At 36.2% G+C, this 15,874-nt stretch overlaps 1 protein-coding gene across 1 annotated transcript; it reads right to left on the reverse strand.

The window, feature by feature from the left end:
- Nucleotides 1-12,582: 12,582 nt before the first annotated feature.
- On the reverse strand, nt 12,583-13,527 carry LOC123791145 (olfactory receptor 14A2-like). Its single transcript, XM_045795787.2, has one exon. The coding sequence runs from the start codon at nt 13,525-13,527 to the stop codon at nt 12,583-12,585; it is 945 nt and encodes a 314-aa protein (XP_045651743.2).
- Between the last annotated feature and the right edge of the window lie 2,347 nt (nt 13,528-15,874).

The following is a 15,874-nucleotide window of genomic DNA, read 5'->3' on the forward strand; positions in this document are numbered from 1 at the left end:
CTGTTGGTGTCTACTACAATGATAAATTGTTCTCCACCCATCACACCTTATGTCTTTTGATTGGAACATTTTGTCCAGTTACGTTTAGAGTAATCATTGAAACATATGATGTTAGTGCCACTGTATTTCTGGGAAAGTCACTGTTTCTGTAGATCTCTCTGTTCCGTTTTTGACTCTCTCTCCACTCAGAGGATCCCCCTTAATATTTGTTGCAAGGCTGGTTTAGTGTTCACAAATTACTTTATTTTTTCTTTTTCCTGAAACCTCTATCTCTCCTTCTATTCTGAATGGCAGCCTTACTGGATACACTATTCATGGCTGCATATTTTTTTTTGGAATTTAGCACTTTGGATATAACATGCCAGTCCTTTCTGACCCACTAGGTCTCTTTGGCTAGGTCTATTGCCAGCCTCATGTGTTTACCCTTGGAGGTGAAGGACCTCTTGTCCTGAGCTACTTTCAGGATTTTTTCTTTATCTTTGAAATTTGTGAGTCTCAGTATTGTATGTGAAGGCATTCACCTACTTTTATTGATTTTGAGGCAGGTTCTCTGTGCCTCCTGGACTTGAATGCCCATCTCCTTCTCCACATTAAGGAAGTTCTCAGCTAGCTTCTGCCCCTTCCTACAGGTCCTCATCAGAAGTGACCCGTAGAATGCAGATATAATTCCACTTTATGGAATCAAAGAGTTCTCGAAGTCTCCCACCATGATCTAACAGTTTTCTTTCTCTCTTTTTTTTTTCAGCTTTCTTACTTTCCATCACTTTATCTTCCATATCACTGATTTTTTCTTCTGCCTCATTCATTAACTTTGTATGGCCTCCATCTACGGCTGCATCTCAGTTATAGCATTTTTAATGGTGGCTTGAGCAGATTTTAGTTCTTTTATGTCTACAGTAAGGGATTCTCTAGTGCCTTCTATGCTATTTTCAAGCCAAGCTAGTATCTTTATAAACATTGTTTTCAATTCTAGTTCAGACATTTTATTTATATCCATAAATCCCTGGCAGTAAGTACTACCTCCTGTTCTTTCTTTTGGGATGAATTTCTCCATCTCCTCATTTTGTCCAGAAAAGAATATAAGAAAGACAAAAAACAGCAATAACAACAGTATGAAAAACAACAACAACAACAACAGAATAAGCAAACAACAAAACAAAAAACTAGATACTGGGTGTGTTTTGTGTTCATGTTAAAAGAAACTATATGTCAAAATAAAGAAATATTTTATATATTTATATTATGTATTATTAGAAAATATATATTATTATAAAATATTTACATTATATTTATATATTATTATACTTGTTTTATTTAATATATAATACTATATTTTATTATATTATATAAAATATTGTATTTATAACAAATATATTATATTTTTATATATTCATATATATTAATAAAAAAGAATTGAAAAATCAGAAATAAGTGGAAAATAATAAAAAACCAAAGAAGAAAAATGCAAATAATGCTATATACTGTTCTCCACAACAGCTCAAAATTGGTAGACCTCTATGATCAGGAAACTTGGTATGATCACAAGTTTTTTGTGCTGGACTTTGGGGGGGGTGGACACTGAACTGATTTTCAGGTGGGCCTGACCTAGGGGAACAGTTCCTCAAAGGCACAGGGAGGCAGGGTTTGGTGTAAGCTTTCCAGCCTCCGGTAGGTGTCACTGTTTTACTCTCTGAATGATTTGAGAGCTGATGTGTGGGATGAATATGGCAGTGCCCCTCTCTAGCCCTGGAACTGAAAATTCATGCCCCCCACTCTTCAATGAGCCCTAACTGAAAAGTACTCAATCAGTATTCCCTCCCTGGTTTCTGGCAGAACTCTGTGTTCACCCTGCATGTGTCTGAGGTGTTCTGTTTTGTTTTGTTTTGTTTGTTTGTTTTTCAAAACTCCAAATTTGACAAGCTCCTAAGGGGTGGACCCAGTCCCTTTTAGGGAAGGAAAGGGGGTCTCACCGTGGTTCTGCCTTTTGCTGACTCCCTGCCAAGTGAATACTCGACCCTGCAGAAGTTCACAGTTTATGGCAACACAGAACAGAAAAGAGGCCCCTAGGTCTCTGGTTCAGTCTGCTGCCTGGCTCCTGTGCCCAGGACCTCTGCTGCACCAAGGCACCACCTGTTCGTCCTTCTTGTGACCCCGTGGATCCTCAGAGCATGCTGTCACACCTGGGATTGCACCTTGTTTTGCCACCTGAGGACCTTTAAGTGAGGCATGTCCCCCATGTAGCAGACTTCTACAAGTTCTGATTTTGTGCTCTGCTGCTTATAATACTTTGCAGTAGCCTCCTTAAGCAGATTTCCTCCCCTCCACCATATCCTCAGCTGTATCACACTAGATTCAAGTGTCCCCACTTCCTACCTTCCAAACAATGGTTGAGTTTCTCCTTTGAGACTTGTAGCATTTGTTTTCTCAGAGCTCTGATTGATTTCTCAGGTGTTCAGAATGATTTGATAATCTTCTAGTTGTATTCAAGGGATGAGACAAACTCAGGGACCCCTATTCCTTCACCCTCTTAACTCTGCACATACATTTGAACCACTGGATTTCTGATTTCTATTAGGGGGAAAGACGTTTGGTCTGGCAACAAAGACTCCATATCCTCAAGGCAGAGATCCATTATAGAGACCCTGCAGACATGCACAGGTGACCCACAAGCCAAGGGGGCTCTGTCTCCTTGAACTCAGGCCATGCCACCTGCTCCAGTATGCTACCAGACCCCACAGACACTGAGGTACCTGACCTGGGAAGCCTGCCAGGAGCAAGTCTCAACCACTCCCTAGGGTTTGCTCAGCATCCCGAACACAACCAGGCACTCTCTGCTTGTGGGTGGGGTACAAGGTTCAGGAAAGGACAGGCCTAGATTTTCATGTCAAACTGGCTTCTAACTTACTTTTCCTATTGGTTTCAAATCTAATTGGTTTCTAGATGTAATCTGGCTAGATGTAAATGCAGCCACATGAAACCTATGAGTATTTTAATTATATTAAAACCAAACTTTGAAAACAAAAGGGAAGCAGTGCCACCGACCCGTGGTGTAATAGGCTCCCTTTGTGACAGGTGTTTCCTTGCATTGAAATGTCAGCCATAGGCTTTCTTTCCTGTGCATTTGTTCAAATAATGTTAATTTACAGTGTTATATTAATTTCAGGGGTATAATACAGTGATTCCACAATTCTTTACCTTACTCGGTGCTCCTCATGATAAGTGTGCTCTTCATCCCTTTATCTCTTTCTCCCATCCCCCACCCACCTGCCCTCTGGGAACCATCCATTTGTTCTCTAGTTAAGTCTGTTTCTTGGTTTCTCTCTCTTTTTTCCTTTGTTTGCTTGTTTTTTCTTAATATGCCGTATATGAGTGAAATCATAGGATATTTGTCTTTCTCCTACTTATTTGGATTAGGATTATACCCTCTAGCTCCATCCATGACATTGCAATTGGCAAGATTTCATTATTTTTGATGGATGAGTAATATGCCATATCCCACCACTTTCACATTCATTCAACACTCGATGGATACAATAGGTGCTTCCATGATTTGGCTATTGTGGTTGACGCTGCTGCAAACATACGGGTGCATGTAACCATTTGTTTTTGTATTTTGGGGTAAATACCCAGTAGTGCGATTACTGGGTTGTATGGTAGTTCTATTATTAACGTTTTGATGATCCTCCTTACCATTTTCCAGAGTGGTTACACTGGTTTGCAATCCCAGCAGGATTGTAATAGGATTCCCCTTCTCTGTGTCCTTGCCAACATCTGTTGTTTCCTGTGTTTATTTTTGCCTTTCTGAGGATTGTGAGATGGTAACTCATTGTGGTTTTGATATGCATTGTCCTGATGATGAATGATGGTGAGCATCTTTTCATGTGTCTGTTGGACATCTGGATGGCTTCTTTGGAAAATGTTTGTTCATGTCTTCTGCCCAACTTTTGATGGAATTGATTATTTGGTTTATGGGTGTTGAGTTGTATAAACTCCTTAAATATTCTGGATATTAACAAAATAATTTAAAGATGGAGAGTGAATTAAGTAATTCTCAAAATAATTTGGAGCTATTTCTTTTTTCTTTTCTTTTTTTTTTTTTTTTTTTTTGTTGACTGACAGTGGTCATATAAACAACATGGAAATAACACAACCCTAAAGACATTGGTCATCCCACAAGGGGTTGATTAAAACCTGTCATCTTCTCTCTGTCACATCAGGTGCCTGGAGGGAGTGCTATATAATCCTGCTGACAATGACTAGAACTGGCTGAGGGTAAGTCAGCCCTGAACTGTGTGACCCTCCACTCTTGGCATCTACATTTCATCCATGGAGCAGAACAATAACCTCCCTCAGTTATGGGCTTGACAAAGATATTCTCACTCCCACTAACCATTAGAAGCACGCCCATTCCTTTGTCAGCATAGGCACTCATATTATCATGCCTCTCTTGTCGCACCTGACGGCCCACTCAGCAGCACACACGGTACCCTCTAACACTCATTCTGGGCATATTCCTAGACTAAAAGAACAGAGCACACAGTGTCAAAGCCTTTAGGCAACAGATATTCAAACCTGCTATGACAGGAAAAGATACATGAATAAACAAGCAATTTTCTCTAAAGTGATACAGGTCTGCCTCCAATTTGAATCTGTGTCCCTGATTGAGACGATCTTGTGGGCAGAGCCAGCATGCCAGCATCTGGATCCTCATCCTATCCCTTATATCCCACAGCTTAGCACATACTCAGCCAAAGTAGATGGCATTAAACTAACACTTATGGAATGAGTGAGCATACTCTTTCTTTGCTGACTTCATAATTCCCAGCTATGCAAACATACCAAGGATTGATTATCAGTCTAGAATAAACTTTGCTGGAGAGCCCAGTCTCCTTCTGCCTCCTTGATCAGACTCACAGTCACTCCAACAGTGCTTCTCAGGTCTCCTTTTTCACAGTAAGAGCTCCAGGACTTTCTAGCTATAAATCCTCCTTCACAATCAGAGTGATCTTCCTGCTTGGGTTTTCATCACCCCATGCCTCTGCACACCAGCTGCCTGCTCCCACAGGGACTCAGCCCTGCCTGTATCTGCTGAAGATGCTCTTAACCACTTGTCAAGGACCATGCCAGGGACCAGTGGGTTATTGTCACTGAAGGTAAAAAGCTACAATCACAGGGCAAAAGCATTTTGAATGAAAAGAGAACCAATACCTTCTTCTGCACTTAACAGACATGTGTGAATTCAAGACAGAAGTTAAGTGGTGAAAAATGGTTAAACCGGTTTTATGAGGACTGCAGTTAATCGTGACTATGGTTAATTATATTGTACTGTATATATATGGATGTTGCTACAACAAAACATCTTAAAAGTTCTTTTCACAAGAATACATGTAACTGTGAGGAGAGATGTTAACCAGAATTGTGGTGATTATTTCACAATATATACATATATCACCCTTTTGTACACCAAAAAGTAATAAAATGTTACATGTCAATTGTATCTCAATTTTTAAAAATAAATAAACAGACAGGAATTGGCAAAATGTAAAGTCTTTGACACCAAAAATAATTGCTTTTACACATGCACTTGTAGGTGAACCAGGAAAAGTGGAAGTCAAAGGAAAGAACTCTGGTTGTGAATATCAGGGAAGACTTCACAGAGGAAGAATTCCACTGAATTAAGAACAAAAGTTCTCCAGTTTGAGAGGCTAGGTCCTGGTGGGAAAGCATGTACAGCCGCATGTCTCAATGTGGACACTGCAAATAATCTTCCTTCACTTTAAATGAATCATAATCATTCTGTGAGAGGCATAAAAGCCTCTTCTCCTTCCTAACCTCCTCAATTCTTCTTCTTTCTCCTAATCAATCTCTGTAATATCCACTCCTCAAGACTCAGCCCAAGACCCAACTCTCTGTGTGTCCTCTTCTGGTCACTCCACACCCCCCGACCACTGTCTGCTTCACATGGTTGGCCTTTTAATGTAGATTGCTGTAGTCTCCAAACCCATTTATTAGTTCCTTGTCATATCATTTTGTTCAGTTTCCTTTGTGGGTTTTATCTCCCTAATGCACTGAAACCTCATGTATTTAGTGGTTTGTCTAGGAAGGTGTGAACATATACAGTAGGTCATTTATTATACAAAAGACAAATTTTAACAAAAGTAAAGATGAATTACAAGTGTAATCTAAGCTACAAATCACACAGGTATTGCAATGAAATACTTAGGTGGTAGGGCTCAACTCAGATTCTTTCCATGAACTACAAAATACACTTATTTCTCCTGACAGTGGAAATTAAGTCGGTTCCTCAACTTTCTTTCATTGTGTCTTCACCAGATTGTCTTCCCACCAACACCCTTTCTTAGAGAACAGATTGAGAGCTCACTGCCAAAGTAGAGCAATATTGTCCAGCAACATGCTAACATCTCCACAGTCGACGGAGACTTGCATTACAAGCTCCCCAATGTACCTCAAATCTGAGAGAAAACTCAATAGCAGGGTATTTTTAAATGTTTTTATTTAAAATCTATTTAATTAACATATGCTGTAATATTAATTTCAGGGGTAGATTTAGTGATTCATCAGGTTTTTTTTTTTACGCCTAGTCCCTATTACAACACTTGCCCTCCTCAATGCCCATCACCCAATTACCCTGTCCCCCTCACCCACCTCCCATCTAGCAATCTTCAGTTTGTTTCCCACAATTAAAAGTGTCTTATGGTTTGCCTCCCTCTCTGTATCCCTCTTCTTTTCTTTTCCTTCCTTTCCCCTATGTTCATCTGTTTTATTTCTTAAATTCCATGTGTGAGTGAAATCATATGGTATTTGTCTTTCTCTGATGACTTATTTCACTTAACATAATACCATCTAGTTCCATCCAAGTGGTTGCAAATGGCAAGATGCCATTCCTTTTGATGGCTGAGTAATAGTCCATTGTACATATGCAAATGGCCAACTGACAGATGAAAAAATGCTCAACAACACTCAGTATCAGGGAAATAGAATTGAAAACCATAATGAGATACCACCTCGCACCAGTCAGAATGGTTAAGATTTACACCTCAGGAAACAACAGATGTTGACAAGGATGTGGAGAAAGATGAACTCTCTTACACTATTGGTAAGAATGCAAGCTGGTACAGCCACTCAGGAAAATTGTATGGAGGTTCCATAAGAAGTAAAAAGAGAGAGCTACACAAGGATTCATCAATTACACTACTATGCGTTTACCCCAAAGGTACAAATTTAGTGATCCAAAGGGACACCTGCACCCCAATGTTTATAGAAGCAATGTCCACAATGGCCAAACTGTGGAAGGGGCCGAGATGTCCTTCAATAGATGAATGGATAAAGAAGAATATATATATAGAATATATATATAGAGAGAGAGAGGAAAGAGAATTACTCAGCAATTAAAAAGGATGAATACCATTTGCACCAACATGGATGGAACTAGAAGGTATTATGTTGAGCAAGGAAGTCCATCAGAGAAAGACTATTATCATATGGTTTCACTCATATGTGGAATGTAAGGAACACTGCAGAGAACTATAAGGGAAGGATGGAGAACTGAATGGGAAGTTATCAGAGAGGGAAGAAAACCATGAGAGACAGTTAACAATAAGATATAAACTGAGAGTTCCTGGAGGGGAGGTAGTTGCGGGGATGGGGTAACTGGGTGATGGGCATTAAGGAGGGCACATGATGTGATGAGCACTGGGTGTTATTTACAATTGATAAATTACTGAACCTTACATCTGAAAATAATGGCATAGTGTATGTTGGCTAATTGAATTTAAGTAATAAGAGAAAAGAAAATGAGGGGAGGTCAGTACATTTATCATGCAGATTGATGTCAAAAGAAAGCATAAGTAGCAATACATATATCAGAAAAAATATACTTTAAAAATGAAAACTTAAAGAAATAGAGTTTTTAAAAAATATTTTATTTATTAATTGACAGAGAGAAAGACAGCCAGTGAGAGAGGGAACAGAAGCAGGGGAGTGGGAGAGAAAGAAGCAGACTCCCAGCAGAGCAGGGAGCCTGATCCGGGCTCAATCCCAGGACCCTGGTATCACGCCCTGAGCCAAAGGCAGCTGGATAATGACTGAGCCACCAAGGCATCCCAGAAATAGAGTTTAATACAGAATATAATGAGATACAAAAAGACTGAATCTAATATCACACTGTACGTTAACTAACTGGAATTTAAATACAAACTTAAAATAATACATTATATAATAACAAAGGAGACAATCCATAAAGAAGATAGGACAAATATAAGTATTTATACACCCAACATGGGAGCACCCAAATATGTGAGAGTGCTAATAATCAACATAAGAAAACTAACTGACCTTACACTTGAGGGAACTAGAAAAAGAACAACCTAAAAACAAAACCAGTGGGAGGAAATAATAAAGATTAGACCAAGAATAAATGATATAGAAGATAAAAAGGAAAAACAAAACAAAACAAAAAAACTGCAGATGAATTCAATTAAACCAGGAGCCGGTTCTTTGAGAAGACTGGCAAAATTAGTAAAATGCTAGCCAGATTCACCAAGGACGATGACAACAACAAAAACAACAAAAATAACAACAACAGCAAAGAGAGAGAAAGACAGAGGGAGAGAGAAAACTCAAAGAAAAAAAAATCCTTGCAAATGATAATGGAGAAGTAAAAAATATCACCAAACAAATAAAAAGAATTGTAAGAAAATATCATGAAAAATTATATGCCAAATATTGGACAACATAGAAAAAATGGATAAATATGTAGGAACATATCAAAACTAACAAAATTTAAGCAGGAAGAAATTTAAAAAATGAACAGACCAATTAATAGTAATTAATTGAATGAGTAATCAAAACAAAACAAACAACAATAACAACAAACAAAACAACAAGCAAACCAAAAAACCTCACAAGACTCTGGACAAACAAAAGTCCTGGACCAGATGGCTTCATGGGCAAATTCTACCAAACGTTTAATAAAGAATTAATGCACATTCTTTCCAAACTACTCCAAAACAAAGAGGAGAAAAGAAAACTACCAAATTGATTCTATGGGTCCAACATTACCTCAATATGGGAGGTATTGGATAGACAACACAAAAAAGAGAAACACGGGCAATAACTATAATGAACATAAATGCAAAAATATTCAACAAAATACTAGCAATATGATTAAAAAAGATTAAAATATCTTCACCATGATCATATGGGATTTATTCCCAGGAAGCAAAGGTGGTGGAATTTTTGCAAATCATTCTACATGATACATCACTTCAAGAAGATAAAGCATAAAAACAATATAATCATTTCAATACATGAAGAAAAGCCATTTGCCAAGATTATTCCACTTATAATAAAACCTCATTAAAGTAGGTTTGTAGGAAACATATCTCAACATAGTAAAGGACTTACATGAAAAAGGCACATTGAACAAAATACACACAAAACAACAACAACAACAACAACAACAACAAAATGAGAACATTCCCCAGGGTCAGGAACAAGACAAAGATGTGCAATTTCACCACCTCTATTTAAGATAGTATTGGAAATCCTAGCTATGGAAATTAGACCGCCTCCAAAACAAAACAAAACAAAACAAAACAAATTCATAAGGAAGAATTAGAATTTTCACTATTTTCAAATGACATAATACTATATATATAGAAAACCCTAAAGACTGCACCAAAAAGCTTGTTAGAACTGATGCATGAATTAAGTAAAATCACAGGATACAAAGTCAATGTAAATAAATCTGTTGCAGTCTTATACACTAATAATGAACGATGAGAAAGTGAAATTAAGACAACAATCTTATTTTTAAGTAGATTGTGTGTTTTTTGGGGATTGAATTGGTAAGTTCTTTATATACTGTGGGTACTAACCCATTATCAAATATATCAGTTGCAAATTATCTATTCCCATTATGAAGGCTGCCTTTTAGTTTTGTTGGTTGTTTCCATTGCTGTGCAGAAGCTTTTCAATTTGATGAAGTAACAGTGTATTTTTTACAACTGTTCCAAAGCAACAAAATATCTAGAAATAAACATAACAGAAGTGAAAGACAAGTAATCTGAAAACTATAAAACACTGATGAAAGAAATGGAAGAAAACACAAAGAAATGGAAAGATATTCCATGTTCATTGGTTGGAAAAACACAGTCTTAAATTTTTACACTACCCAAAGCAACCTACAGATTTAATGCAATCCCTGTCAAAATACCAACACCTTTTTTCACAGAACTAGAACAAACACTCTCAAAATTTTTATGGAACACAGCAACAACAACAACAAACCTGAATAGCCAAAGCAATCAAAAAGAAAAGAAAAGCTGGAAGCATCACAATTTCAGATTTCAACTTATATTACAAAGTTGTATTGATCAGAAGAGTATGGTACTGGAACAAACAAGCAAACAAACAAAAAGACATGTAGATCATTGGAACAGAAGAGAAAATCCAGAAATAAACCCACAGTTATATGGTCATAATAGATAAGGGGGAAAAGAATACACAGTGAGAAAAAGCCAGTCTCTTCAACAAATGGTTTTGGGAAAACTAGACAGCTATATGCAAAGGAATGAAACTGGACCACTTCCTTATGCCATACACAAAAATAAGTTCAAATGGATTAAAAACCTAAATGTGTTACGTGAAATCACACAAGAAAAAAAAAAAAAAAGAAGAAGAGAACCCTGGAAGTAATGTCTCTGACCTTGACTATAGCAACATTTTTCTAGATAAGTCTCTTGAGGCAAGGGAAACAAAAGTAAACATAAACTACTGGGACCACATAAAAGTAAAAAGCTTCTGCAAAGAAAAGGAAACTATCAACAAAAGTAAAAGTCAAACTACTGGTTGGGAGAAGGTATTTGCAAATGACATATCTGATAAAAGGTTAGTGCAAAATATATAAAGAACCAATGCAACTCAACACCAAACAAACAAAGGAACAATTTAAAAATAAGTGGAAGACATGAACAGACCTTTTTCCAAAGAAGATATCCAGATGGTCAAGAGACACATGAAGAGATGCTCAATTTCACTCATTATGAGGGAAATGCAAATCAAAACTACAATGACATATCACCTCACACCTATTAAAATGTCAACAACAACAACAACAACAACAAAACCCACACATACACACACACACACACACACACACACACACACACAAATGGAAGAAACAATAAGTATTAGTGAGGATTTGGAGAGAAAGAACCCTCAAGCTCTGTTGGTGGGAATGCAAACTGGTGCATTGGTAAATGTACACATCAAGCAAATATAATGAACTTCAGCATATCTCTTTCTTTAATGGAAAATAATTTTAAAATTTGGATACTTTTCTATGGATCCTATGGGAAAATAATGATAAATTTATGTGTAAGGGATGCAAAGTTTTCTTTTATCACACTCATTTATTTACTTTTACAATTTGTTATTACTATAGTAAAAATCTGAAGTTGTTAAAGAATATTTGGCTATATGATTAAATAAGATCACATATTACTGAGAAACAATACCAGCTATTTAATCCAAGTGACAATAAAACAATATCATGGTTTAAAAGTAACAGAACATGGTTGAAAATATCTAAGGAATTGTATTCTTTCAAATAATTAAATATTAAAATAAATCAATATAAAGACAAAAAAGTAACTTTGATAAAACATCAATCACAAGGCAGATTTATATACAAAGTAAGGGGAAAAAATCTAGGTTTTTTTTTTTTTAATGTGAGCATTGTAGGCCCCAGAGAATAAGCCAAAGAAGGTTCATCCCAAATTTGGCTACTTCTCCTATAATTGTAACATATTTCATAGCTTTTTTAAACAAATTTTACAAAATTTCACTCTGACACAAATGGAGGTAAAAACAGGTAGACCTGCAGACACTCATGTTTTATAGTTCCAGACCTCTGTCTAGTTTCTCTCTGCATATACGCTTTACCCAGTTGACCACTACTTATCTTTAGGAACTGTGCTGGGTTGCATCTCCCTCCAGGATACTGTGTCTGTTTTAGGTGTCTCTCCTGAATATTGCTTACAGATGTAGGCACACCTCTAGAATGCACCTCTCTACTATATTATTTTTGTTCACTTTTTGCTCTGATTCAGCATTAGACAGTCTGATCCTTTGGGAAAGTATTGTGTAAATTTTATCATGGTAGCTCACATAGTCTTTATGGTACCTTACCTGTTGAAGTGCCTCATTTTTGTTTTAATTTCCAGGAAATAAAATAGATAAAATGAATTATTCAATGGCCAAAATTATAAACACCATGAAAAACAGGAGCATTTTTTTTTCAGAAAGTTATACCACAAAGGGAGAGATTCTTTGTCATAGAAGATCTCTGAATGAGAAACATGACACCTATCTGTTAGCTGGGTATAATGCTATTATCCAACCTTGGAATCACTCAATTCAGCACTTGAGCATTTATTTCCTTAGGTGTATGTGAGTACATTACCTTTCTTGTCTCAAGTCTTGCAGTTAAGAATGAGGTAACTGATGAGAAAGTCTACTGTGATCAGTAAGGCACTAGAGCACTGACCTTAGACAGTGTTAAATGGAATGTGACTCTTGGCCACAGGTTTTGTGCAGCAATCTCATGAGAGTCCATTTCATGTCCTTGTTCCTCAGGCTGTAGATTACAGGGTTGAGTATTGGAGGTACCACAGTGTAGATTACAGAAAGCAGCCTGTCAATAACTGCAGGTGGATTTGAAGATAGTTTGAGATAAACAAAACAAGCAGTTATAATGAAAAGAGTAAAAACAATGAGATGGGGAAAGCATATGGAGAAAGCTTTCGACTGGCCTTTTGTGGCTGGAATCTTCAGCACAGTGGAGAAAATATGAGCATAAGATGTAACAATGGAGATGAAACACGACATGCATAAGCACATGCCTATTCCAATACCTATGTAAACTACCAGGAGTGTTTCAGAACAGGAAATCCTTAGCAATGAGGGAACATCACAGAAAAACTGTGGTATCACATTGGAGCCACAGAACGGCATAAAAAATGTGCCAGCAGTGTACAGAGCTCCAAAGAGTCCCCCAACGGCCCAGGAAACACCTGCCATCAGTACACAGGCACCACCATTCATGATGACCTCATAGTGCAGGGGACGACACATGGCTACATATTGGTCATAGGACATGGCAGTGAGGACAAATACCTCACCCGCTGGGACGGAAGTCATTAAAAGTAGCTGGAAGGCACATCTTAAAGGGGAAATGGAATTGCTGTCAGTTAGGTTGTTGACAACGAAATTGGGGATTGGGACAGACACAAGGAAGACATCCAGGAAAGACAAGTTTTTCAGGAAAAAGTACATTGGTGTTTGTAGCTGCAGGTCTAGGGTAGTGAGATTAATGATGAGAAGGTCACTCATTAGGATAGCCAGATAAATCACCAGGAAGAGCATCCCATATACAATCTGAAGCTCTTGGATGTCAGAAAACCCCACAAGGAGAAATCCTGCCACCAAGGTGACATTGGTCATGCTCTAGTCTCTTCACTGCCTGTCAGCACAAGGAGATATACCAAATTAATAATAATAATAATAATAACAATAATAATAAATTTACACATCTAAGAACACTGTTGATATATATATTTATTTTGGGTTTTTAAAAGTATTTTTGTATTTGTTCCATGTACTTTATTTTTTTATTTAAATTCAATTAGTCAAATTATTTAAATGGAAAAGGGCCCTGTATCTACTGTAATACTTCTTCAGTAGTTCAATCTTTTTTTAAGGTAAAGCGATTCTATAAGTAGTATGTGAATTCAATTAATCCCAATATGAATTACATAAGATCCTGTAACTTCAACTTTAACTTTCTATCAGATGTGTATTATTTGAAGAAATATGGACATTTTCCAACACGTTAGGTATTTACATCAAATTATTATTGTGTCATGCATAATGATAAATCCTTTAAATTTCTGTAAAACAATGCAGATTATGTCTTCATATGTGTTAGCATTACTAATAATCTAACAAACAAATTATCAATTCTCATTTGTTGGTGACAATTATGATTTCACATTTACAATGTATTAAATATACCAGCAAAACCAACTAACTTTTTCTAACTTATGGACATAAACAAAGGAATGAATTAAGCATCATTTGTCCAATGTTTGTGTTATCTTGAGGTCATGCAATTCACATGTGCTGAATGTTTCAGTCATGTATTAGGGAAATAAATTATTTAGCAAAACTTCATTTCCATTGAATACACATATGTCTAGAAAACCATGTTACTGTGTTATTGTGGGGCCTTTCTAGTGGTTGCATTTTTAATATTTTTCTCTAAAATTTTATTTAAATTCCAGTTACTTAACATATAGTGTAATATTAGTTCCAAGTGTGCAAGATAGTGATTCAACACTTCCATACAACATCGGGTGCTCATCACAACAAATGCACTCTTTAATCCCCATCGCCTAATGAGATATCATCTCACCCGAGTCAGAATGACTAAAGTCACCTATACAAGAACCAACAGGTTTTGTGAGGATGCAGAGAAAGGGGAATCCTCTTGCACTGTTGCTGGGAATGCAAACTGGTGCAGCCACTTTGGAAAACAGTATAGCGGTTCCTCAGAAATTTTAAAATAGAAGTACCTTATGATCCAGAAATATTACTGCTAGGTATTTAACCAAAGAATACAAAAATACTAATCCAAAGAGATGAATGCTATTCAATGTTTAGAGCAGCATTATCTACAATAACTAAATCATGGAAACAGACCAAGTGTCCATTGACTGATGAATGGATAAAGATGTGATACATACACACATATACATTTATATCCATACATATTATTTACATTAGGGAAGACACCAAAACATAATATATATGTTATGTATAATATATACATATATGCATATATAATGTGAATATATAATATATATTATATTAATATATATAATCTCTCTCATGTGCTCTCTTTCTCTCTCCAAATCATGTAATGTGAGATCCACGTCAAAAAGAATGAAACCTTGCCATATGCAAAGATGTGGATGGAGCTAATGAAAATTATGTGGAGCAAAATAAGTCAGTCAGAGAGACAAAATCCATATGATTTCATTCATATGTGGAATTAAAAAAAAAGAACAAATAGGCAAAGAGAAATAAAAAAGAGTCATTTTTTAAATAAAATTTACTTTAGAAGTCACCATAAAAATGTCTTCTCCATTCTTACTGTCTAAATAGGTTTTCTTCTTCATATGATGTTATTTATAATTTATGTTGTAATTATATCAGATATCTTCTCTCAAAGTTCAAAATATTTCCCTAGGTTATTAGTTACTCTTGTTTAATTATTTATTATTTATTGAAAAAATCAAGAAGTGTTTCATTAATGACACCAAAGTTGATGGCAGAGATTAAAAAAAAAAAAGATTGTTTTCCAGGAGCTTTCTGTCAATGTGAGGAGGCAGACAAGGAGGTATAAATAAACCTTAAATGAGGGAAAGAGTCATATACTGTTGAGTATCATTAAAAATTTTTGAAGAGTATTATTTTAGAAATTAATACGTGGAAGGATGAATATTAAATGCAACCAGGAATGTCATTTGCCCTTTATTTGATCATTCTGTAGTCAGTCTCCACAACAAATTATTTTTAAGGTGTGTGACTAATAACTTTGAATTCTCAAAAGAAGAAACTCTTAAATATTTTCTGAAAAGCCTTATTGAGTATCTCTTAAGAACTTTTGTATTGTAATCACTGGTATTCACTATAGACAGAATTGTTCAATTCCCAGAAAACTTGGGTAATACCTCATAGAGGATGTCATTCAGAGTCCTACTAGAATAATAATAAAGTACTTAAATAT

Source organism: Ursus americanus, chromosome 5, assembly GCF_024610735.1.
Source record: "Ursus americanus isolate L20-20 chromosome 5, mUrsAme1.1.p, whole genome shotgun sequence".
NCBI classification, from domain to species: Eukaryota; Metazoa; Chordata; class Mammalia; order Carnivora; family Ursidae; genus Ursus; species Ursus americanus.

What these genes read in the sequence shown, in the direction of transcription:
- LOC123791145 (XM_045795787.2), bottom strand. Translation starts at nt 13,527, where the DNA reads ATGACCAATGTCACCTTGGTGGCAGGATTTCTCCTTGTGGGGTTTTCT.